The sequence below is a fragment of the Heloderma suspectum genome, chromosome 5, assembly GCF_057233095.1.
Source record: "Heloderma suspectum isolate Gila_16-S chromosome 5, 16-S_ref, whole genome shotgun sequence".
NCBI classification, from domain to species: domain Eukaryota; kingdom Metazoa; phylum Chordata; class Lepidosauria; order Squamata; family Helodermatidae; genus Heloderma; species Heloderma suspectum.
In genome coordinates, this window is record NC_139462.1 from 235,111,250 (window position 1) to 235,120,337 (window position 9,088).

General features: G+C 62.1%; 1 protein-coding gene across 2 annotated transcripts; it reads right to left on the reverse strand.

Annotated features, from left to right (window-relative positions):
• Positions 1–369: 369 nt before the first annotated feature.
• TMUB1 (transmembrane and ubiquitin like domain containing 1) lies at positions 370–5,765 on the reverse strand. Of its 2 annotated transcripts, XM_084859716.1 has the most exons (3): positions 5,721–5,765; positions 4,540–5,018; positions 370–2,105 (listed from the first exon to the last, which is right to left on the reverse strand). In XM_084859716.1, the coding sequence occupies exons 2-3, from the start codon at positions 4,992–4,994 to the stop codon at positions 1,742–1,744; spliced, it is 819 nt and encodes a 272-aa protein (XP_084715842.1). In that variant the 5' UTR covers positions 4,995–5,018; positions 5,721–5,765; the 3' UTR covers positions 370–1,741. The 2 variants fall into 2 exon arrangements, with proteins under 2 accessions (XP_084715842.1, XP_084715843.1); XM_084859717.1 differs by lacking the exon at positions 5,721–5,765 and having other exon boundaries at positions 4,540–5,522.
• Positions 5,766–9,088: the final 3,323 nt, after the last annotated feature.

The following is a 9,088-nucleotide window of genomic DNA, read 5'->3' on the forward strand; positions in this document are numbered from 1 at the left end:
AGAATGGGCTCAAGTGACAGGAAGCCAGATTCCGGCTGAACATCAGGAAAAACTTCCTGTTAGAGCAAGATGACAACGGACAGCCACTTGTCAGGGATGCTTTGACTTGGATTCCTGAATTGAGCAGGGGGTTGGACTCGATGGTCTTATAGGCCTCTTCCAACCCTACTATTCTATTATTCATAACTAGCTAAGTTAAATTGACTTTCTTGATTTTATTTGGAATTCTCTCTGTGGGTGTGGTCACCTTCCCTTATTCTTTGCTCCCCATTCCAAATTTTTAAAAAAAAAATTTGGGGAAAATTCTCAGTAAAATCCCTTCCCCGTGTGACCGATGGCACAGTTGCAAAAACCCTGAGAAGACGAACAGCAGCTTTGCAAGTCTTTTATTTATGCGTTTCTGGTATTTGGGCAAGAAAATCTAACGCACCTTTCTTTTCATTCTTTCCCTTAGAGCTGGGCTGAAGGGCGGAGCCCTCGGCAGTAGGGATCAGAACCTCCCAAGGGCCTGAAGACTCGGCGTGTCAGGAGGTTCACCCCAACTGGTGGCTCTGTATCAGTAATTCTTCTGTGGGGTGGTGTCCACTGCTAGGGAAAGTCACCCCTGCTCCCAGATCCATAACAGCCTTGACAAAGGATGGATTCTCCTCTTCCATGGCACTGGGCACATGTGACAGAGGCTGGCTGCTGCCCAGGCCCTGCTCCTGGGCTTCCCAGAGGCCCACATTGGAAGCTGCGGCCACACGGGAGAATGTCAGAGGAGGAGGCAGCGTGCCTGCCAGGGCAGAGTCAGCATCTCTCTGATCTAGCAGCCTTCCTCATTCCTTGCCACCCCGGCAACTGTCCACAGGCACGCTGCCTCGGAATGTGGAGTTTCCACGTTTGGAACATGGAGCGACTGAGCGATGGTTGCTCTTGATCTATGATGCCCCCTCCCCCCACACACCTCTGGGAGTTCGCAGAGCCCTTCACAAAACCAATCTGGCTTGGAAAGCGACTATCACAGCCCCACAGCCAGAGAGACTTGAACAGAGAGCTTTACTGGCCCTGAACCTGGGACACCCAAGCTAAGCCAACAATGGACTCCATGTTGTCTCGCAGGCTTTCTGGATCAAGCCTCAACTCTCCTCTCCTCTCCTCTTCTAATTCTCACACATATTGCAAGCCCTCCCCTCTGGCTCCCCCTCACAGAGCATCCCTCCCTCCCTGCCACACACCACAGAGACCACTTTATGTCCGTCACAGTTTTAATTTCAAATTAAGCATGTCAGGCACAGGAGCCATACCCCCAACCCCAGCTGGAGGGACCCATGCTCAGCCATGCCCGGCAGCCCAGACACCATTAGACCTCACTCTGGTGAGGGGAAGCTGTGCCCCGCCACCTCCACGCCATTGGCAGAGGGGTCCTCTGTGAGGCACGTGCAAGCAGACCGCACCCACACAGGCATCAGGACGCCGGACCAGGTGCTGCAGGCAGGAGCTGGCCCTCGGAGGAGGCGTGAAGAGCAGCCCCGAGACAAGCAGTAGGCCTCTGGGAGCTGGAGGCGGCAGTCAGAGCAGCAGCCCGAGCCTCCGGCGCTGGATGGTGTCAGCGGGCCGCTGCAGGGCGGCTTCTGGCCCCACCCCCAGCAAAGGCAGGGGCCGCTCTTCCCTTGCAGGCCAGCACAAATTCTGGGCCGGGGGGGTGCTGGCCCACTGCGGCAGCCCAGGGCAACTGTTGGCCCAGCGACACAGGCAGGCGCTACCTGCGGTACACAGCAAAGGCCACGAAGCTGAAGACAAGGGTGAGGCCTGCCAGGCCGGTGGTGGCCGTGGTGGTGAAGACGTGGCGGTACTGCAGCTGGAAGTACCAGAGCGCGCCCAGCATCAGCACGAAGAGCGGCACCATCAGGCTGCCCACGTTGAGGGCTGCGTGCGCCGCGCCTGCGCTGGCAGCGTTGCCGTGCGCACCGGCAGGCGCCGGAGGCAGCCTGTGCTGGGAGATGTGGCAGTGCACCACGCTGTTGTGGGTGAGGTGCAGGGCAGCCAGCGTCTGCGAATCGTCCCGAAGCAGCTGTCCCTGGTAGATGAGGCGCACCAGCTGCTCCTGGCCTGGAAAGTGAGCCCTGGGCACGGGGAGGGAGGAAGGCAACAGCATGACATCAATCCCACGCCAGCCCGAGATGGCCTGCCGCTTGAAGTACAGCCCACGTGTCTCACCAGCCCGCCCTGCACCGTCCAGGCACCAACGCCTGCCTCTCTCCCCCCCTCCCCCCCCGCCCGGGAACAGGGACCTGCCTGAAGCAGGTGGCTTCACCCTGGTGCCGCATGACAGGGCTGGTTCTGGTCAGTCCTTGCAGGGGCTAGGATACCTCAACCTCTCCCTGCTGACTTTGAGACCCACTAAATCAGACAAACTGAGGGGAGACTTTTCCCAACAGCTAAGTAAGGCACTTTCTCCAGCAGGGTGAACAGACTGATCAGCCGCCCCCGCTGCAACCCCCCAACACACATTGGTGGTGGGAGGGGCATTCAGCACTGGCTTCTTGAGTCTGAGTGTGCCACTCTAGCAGGATGGAGCCCCTCATGGCATATTTTTGCCAGTGCGGTGTAGTCAGTGGAGTGGTCAGACGGGGGCTGGGGAGACGTGGGTTCTGGTCCCCACCCAGCCATGAAGCTCACTGGGCGACTCTGGGCCAGTCACCGACTCTTAGCCTAACCTACTTCACAGGGTTGTTGTGAGGATAAAATGGAGAGGAGGACCAAGCAAGCCACCTTGGGCTCCTTGCAAGAGGAAAAAAGGTGGGATATAAATGGAGTAATTGCTCCCAGGAGACACCACAGAGAAAAGAACAGGCACCTCAGAGACAAGGTCTCCTGCTACAGTAGGAGCTTCTGCAGAAAAAGCTGCACATGCTGTGGAAGAACTTTTCCCTCTCACATAATACTGGAGCCTAACGGGGTCATCCAAAAAGGCCGAATGGTGGGAGATTCAGGACAAATGACAGACATCCTTATCCAGCACACAACTTATGTAATTTGCCACCACGAGATGGAGTGATGGCTACCAACTTGGGTGGCTTTAAAGGGCGATCAGGCAAAGCCATGGAAGATGCGGCTTTCAGTGGCTACAAGTCATGATGGCTGCATATTACCTCCAGCATTGGCCTCTGCACCCTGGCTGCTGGGGAGCGTGAGTGGGAGGCTGCTGCTGCTATCATGCCCCACCTGTGGGCTTCCCCCGGCTGGCCACCATGGGAACAGGATGCTGGACTGGAGGGGCCTGCGGCCTGCTCAGCCTCGGGGCTCCCCTGATGGTCTTCAACTGCCACGTTTCAAAAAGGCAAAAGACGTCCACAAGGGGGCAGGAAGGCTCAGGAGAAAATGGCACCATGGCCTCAGGTCTCTCCCAAGCTCAAAGGAGATCAGCCAGCAAATCAAGCAACCTACCCAAGGATCAAAGCAGGGGCTGCAGCCGAGAGGGTGGGTGAGCCTGGATCCCAGCTGGCCGTGCCTTTCTGCTCCCTCTTCCGGATCCTCCGCAGCCCCCTCCCTCAGCCCTTCCACTGCCCCCTCCCTCAGCCCTTCCGCTGCCCCTTGCTCCCTCCTCCTTTCCTAGCCCCTCCGCCCTTTCACATGATGGGCTTAATCCATCCCCAGAGCAGCAACTCAGGGCAAGCAGCTATCCTCAGGGCTCAGCAGCATGGGCAGGCTCACTTGCCAGCCAGGAATTCTGAATACCAGGCAGGGTGCTTGCCAAGGGACAGCAGGGGCATGTTTGGTGGCTGATACTCTCACAGGCCCTCAGCTTGGCTGACACGCTGCCCCCCCCCCTTGCTGGGGGAGTTCCGGGGGAAGGACGAGGGGTGCCTACATAAAGGCTGCAGACTCTCCACCCAGCCCATGACTGGCAAAGTGCTTCGGGGGCCAGATTTATAGTATTTGCCTGCAGCCACGTGGCACATTATGATGGTGGATTCCTTTGTGGCAACCTCAGCATATAGAGGCCAGCCCCAAACTTTGAGATGCCCAGCTCTTCACAAGGTTGGGAGGCGAATCCCATGAGTTCAAGTGACTGGGATCTTTCCCAGGGCTGGGCGGGTGGGGACCCAGAACAGCTGCTGCCACAGGAACCAGGAAGCATCTACAAACAGTTGACCCCATGAGGGGTCCTCTGAACTGCCAGCCTGGCCTAGGGAGGAAGAGAGATGGAGAATCTGGTTCAGCGGGACCCAAGTCATGCACTTGAGCGCAAGATTGGGCTGTGGAACTCAGTGCCACTGCAGAGTGGCAATTCAGCCCCCCTAACAATGCAACTGGAGAATGGAATGCAAGTCTTAAAAAGAAATACAGGCGAGGGGATTAAACCTGCAACAACTTGCAGTGTGAGGATGTTGGCTAAGTCCAGTTAATGGAGAATGGGGCCGCATCCTCCCTTTCTAAGCGCACTGTAGGCCCTGTAGGCAAGGCGACCCAGTAGCTGCCCATCTTGGGACAGGAAGCTATCAGTGCTGCGGTGACATTCCCTTCCCAACCTCAGAAAGGTTGTGATGTCCTCACCTCTTCAAGGTGCCAACCGTGTCCTCGGGCTGGACCCGGGCCAGGCGCTCCGTGTCGTTCAAGAACTTCAGCCGCAAGACAATGGCATTGTCCACTGGAGGGGATCCGGCACTTGGGCCTGCCGGGGGCAGCAAGGGGGGCTGTGGGGAGCTGGGAATTGTCCTGTGTTGTAGCAGGTTCCCAGACACGCTGCCAGGCCCGTCAGGGATGGCCTCCGAGGAAGACTCCCCCTCTTCCTTGACCTGCCGCACTCCAGAGACCGGCACACTCGGCCAGTCCTCCCGTGGACCCTCTTCCCGCAGTTGGCCCGTGGCCAGAGGGGGAGAAGCAGCAAAGAGTGGGCCCCCCCGCTCCACAGTGCGTGTCGAGAACCAGGCAAGAACCAACACCAGAAGTGCCAGCAGGGCCCCGAAGAGGATGGTCACTTCGTCCCCTACACCCTCGATCAGGGCCATGGCTGATGGGCAGCCGTCACCAGCCTGGCAGGGAGGAGAGAGAAAGGGGCGGTGAGACCTGACCACGGCGGAGCCAGAGAAGGCAGCAGGCCTCAGCCTGCTCCACGGCTCCAACGCAGCGTTGCGAAGGCCCCGAAGGCGTGCTGTTCTGGGGCACAGGTGGCCTGCTCCTGGAAAGGGAGGCCGCGTTCCGATGTTGGCCGAGGCCGGCAGCGGCCGCCATGGAGCCCGAGGCCCCTCGCAAGCGCTGCTCCTGGCGAGCCCGTCCCTTCTACGCCCGCCGCTCGCGGCCGCACCGGCCGATCTCGCCCGGGGCCGGCACCGGCGAAGCATCCCCGAGCGCCCCGCTCCCGCCGGGGAAGGAGGGGCGCTGCGCGAGACGGCCTTCGCGCGCCTTCGGGCTCTGCCGCGGCCCTCGCCGCGCCCTCCGGCCGCCGCACTGGCAGGGCCGCCCGCCCGCGCGCCCGCCTCAGGGCCCCGCCGGCCCCGGGCCGCCCGAGCCGCTCCCGCTGGCGGAGCACGCGCCCCGCCCGGCTACCCGCGCGCTGGGCAGCTCCGGCGCGCGTACAGAGCGCCCGCGTGGGCGTCGGCCTGGGCGGGGCTGCCGGCGCCGGAGGCCCTCCGCCCGCCCCGCCCCGCCCCGCCCCGCCCCGCCCCGCCGGCAGGGGGGCGGAGGGGCCGGGCGCCCCGACAGCGCCCGCGCCCGGGGGGTCAGCGGCGACTCACGTCAGCTGCCCGCCGCCGCTTCCTCCATCCTGCCCCTCGGCCCGCGCGCCCTTCCGGCCGCGAGGCGCTGTGGGAGCTGTAGTCCGCCCCCGCCCGGACTGGTCTCCGCGATGCGGCTCTGGCGTCACTTCCGGCTCCCGCAGCCGGGAGCGTGTTGCGCCCGCCCCTCTGCTGCCTGCCGGAGGGCGAGGGCGAGGGCGGCGCCGCGGCGCTCTCCGCGGGGCTGCCCCGGAAGAGCGGGCGGCGGCCTGGTCGGCGGCGCACTCCGGGGGCTGCAGTCCGCGCGCCGCGCCGCCCCGCGCCGCGCCGCCCCGCGAGGCCTGGGCCCGCAGCCTGACGGGCGGGCGCAGCAGCGGGCCGCAGGTGCGGCTGCGCTGCTCGTCGGACCCGGCGGGAGGCTCAAGGGCGGCGGCTGCAGCCCGGGCCTCGAGCACGCGGCCGCGCCGGGCCTGGGCGAGAGCCGCGGCGCCGCGAAGACGAGGGCGGGAGGCGCGGGCGCCCCGGGGGCTGCCGGGAAGCCTCGCGGCGGGGCGGGGCGCCGGCTGCCCCCCAGGTCACCCCGTCCCAAGGGCTCCCGGGGCCTTTTGCCAGGCGGCAGCCCAACGGAGGGGCCGGGACAGGCAAGAAGGCGGCCGCAGCCACCATGGAGAGCTGCTGTCACCGCCGTCTCCGGCAGCTCACTGGCAAGGGCCAGCGGAAGGGGAAGCAGGAGATGGGCGCTCGAGCCCCGCCAGGGCCAGTATCTCCCCCCGTCACCCTTGGCCATGGGAGAGCCTCTGCCTGGCGCAAAAGAGAGGGAGCCCCCTGGACCCGACCCCGTGGGCAAACCCCACAGAACAGCTCCCTAACCACGTGGCCGCAGAGCACCCGGGCATTGGCCTCCCCAGCCAGGGTCCCGGGGGCTGCAGGAGGAGCCCCCGCCGGGTGGGGCGGCTTCATTTCACATGCAGGAGGCCCCAGGTCTGAGCAGCCAGGTATCGCCCCCCTCCCCGGCTGGGGGGAGCCCCCCAATGCAGCCACAGCTGAGCCAGTCAGGAGGAGCGCTTCCTGGACTGACCACCTGGCTCCTGCGAGGTCCAAGGCCCCTTTGATTTGATTTAACCCTGCCTTCCTACCGAAAGCAGCACTCAAGGCAGCTTTTGGCCCGCAGCCCCCCGCCCCTGTAACTAACCCTCCCCCCCGCCGCCCAGGGGCCGTATCGCGGTGGCATGCCCCTGCTTTGCGCACGGAAGGTCCCAGGCTCGATGCCCGGCAGCATCTCCAGGGAGGGCTAGGGGAGACTCTCACCTGGCTGGATCCCTGGAGAGCCGTTGCTGCCGGTGGGCGTTGAGAATGCTGGGCTAGATGGACGGAGGCGGGTCTGGCTCCGTGTGAGGCAGCTTCCTCCACCCCAGCTCTTCTGGCTGAGAGGCGGCCTCGCCAAGGAGCCTCCAAGCAGGACTCGCTGCCCCGTCCCCCTGCGCCCCCACCTGGCCGCCTCACACACCCTGCCATCAGCCCCCGCTGCGCACCCTGGGCCCAGGCAGGGAACCTGGGGGAGCAGAGCGAGCGCGCCCCCCAGCTGCCTGCCCCCCCAGTCCCTGCGTCAGGCCGGATGCCCTGCCCGCCATTCCTGCCTTGCAAGGGTCCAGGGCGGCCTTGGAGCGCGTCAGCCAAGGGCAGCGCTCCAGTGCTCATCCAGAGGCCAAGGAGCCTCCAAGCAGGGCTCGTTGCCCTGTCCCCCTGCGCCCTGCCACCTGGCCCCCTCACACATGCTGGCACCAGCCCCTCAGCCCCACCTGTGTACTCTGGGTCCAGGCAGGGAACCTGGGGGAGCAAAGAAAGAGAGTGCCCCACAAGCTGCCTGCCCCCACCTGAGTCCCCCATGAGGCCAGATCACATTGGTGGGGTGGGGTGAGGGAAGGGATACCTTTCTCCCACTCCCTCGCAACAAAGAGACGGCAGATGGGGCAAGGCCATCGCTGTCCTCCTTGCACACCGTCCAGGATGGAGTAGCCCCGACAAGCAAAGTCATGTGGGATTGCCAGCCTGTAACTCTAGCAGGGCTCCTGTGCCTTGACAGTGGTCTGGCAGGCAGTAGGGCAGCTGGTGCAGTATCCTTTATGGCTCCAGCTCTGCATGAGGAACACCCTCCCCAGTTGCATAACTGTCTGTCATCACTGCTGCCGACGGTGCAGCAGCCTGCCTGGAGCAATAATGTCAACAGCTCCAGAGAGAAATGGCTGGGGGTGTCCTGGTAGCTGGCGATGGGGTGCTCTTAAAATCCCCCTGCACACACGCAAGCCCACGTGTATACGTAGCTGCCAATGTCAGATAAAACTTCATGCATGAAGGACTCCGTTGTTAATGCAACACAGTGAGCCCTCTGGAAGTCACCCCCTTCCCTTGCTTACTGCCGTGTGGGATGCTCCATCTTGGCACCCCCAGTTGTGGGAGTGGAGTGGGGGTTGCCTCTGCAGGGGGGGTGTCGAGTCCCAAGATGAGGAACCTGTGAGAGTTCCTAGGCAGAGAAGTGTTGGCCATGTGCTCCAGTTCCTGTGCGACATCTGGAGACGGGCTGCTTCTGCAACGTCTTCCTAATGGGTTGTACCTAGGGATGCTGGAGAAATCTGCCATAGACTCAGATGAAGCCGGATTCCGAAGACGGCCATGGAGGACTGGCCGCGCTTACCCCCGGGTCCTGCGGGGCGGCTCTCCAGTGTCCTAAAAAACACGATACACTAATGGCAGCCACCTTTATCGCAGGAAAGTTAAATTGTAAACAGCTGCAATTTAGGAAAAAGTGCTTTATGGCCTCAAATGACATAAAGTATGCCTTTTACGGCTGTAATTTTCCCACAATAAGCTAATTGGCAGCTGCCATTAGCATATCATGTTTTTTAGAATGCCAGAGAGCCAATCCACCAATTCCAGCGGACGTGGCAGGGCTCTGGAGGACTCGGCAGGGCCCCAGGCAGCCCGAATTGCCCCACAGCGAACCCAGCCCCCTGGGCCAGACAATGGGGGGTTCGTACATCCCTAGTCATGCCTAATGGTGGTGTTCCACTACTGCAAACCCACCCTAGCAAAAGCCATAAGGAAGCTGAGACATGGGGACACTTTGGAAAATTTCAATTCTTACATTTATAGAATCATAGAATAGTAGGGTTGGAAGTGATGTATAAGACCATCGAGTCACTCTCCTGCTCAACGGAGGAATCCAAGTCAAAGCATCCCTGACGGGATGAAGCATCCCACCTTCACCTTGAATGCCCCCAGTGTGGGAGAGCCCACCACCTCCCTAGGGAATTGGTTCCATTGTCATATCACTCTTTAACAGTCAGGAAGTTTGTCCTGATCAACCAGAATCTGCCTTCCTGTCACTTGAG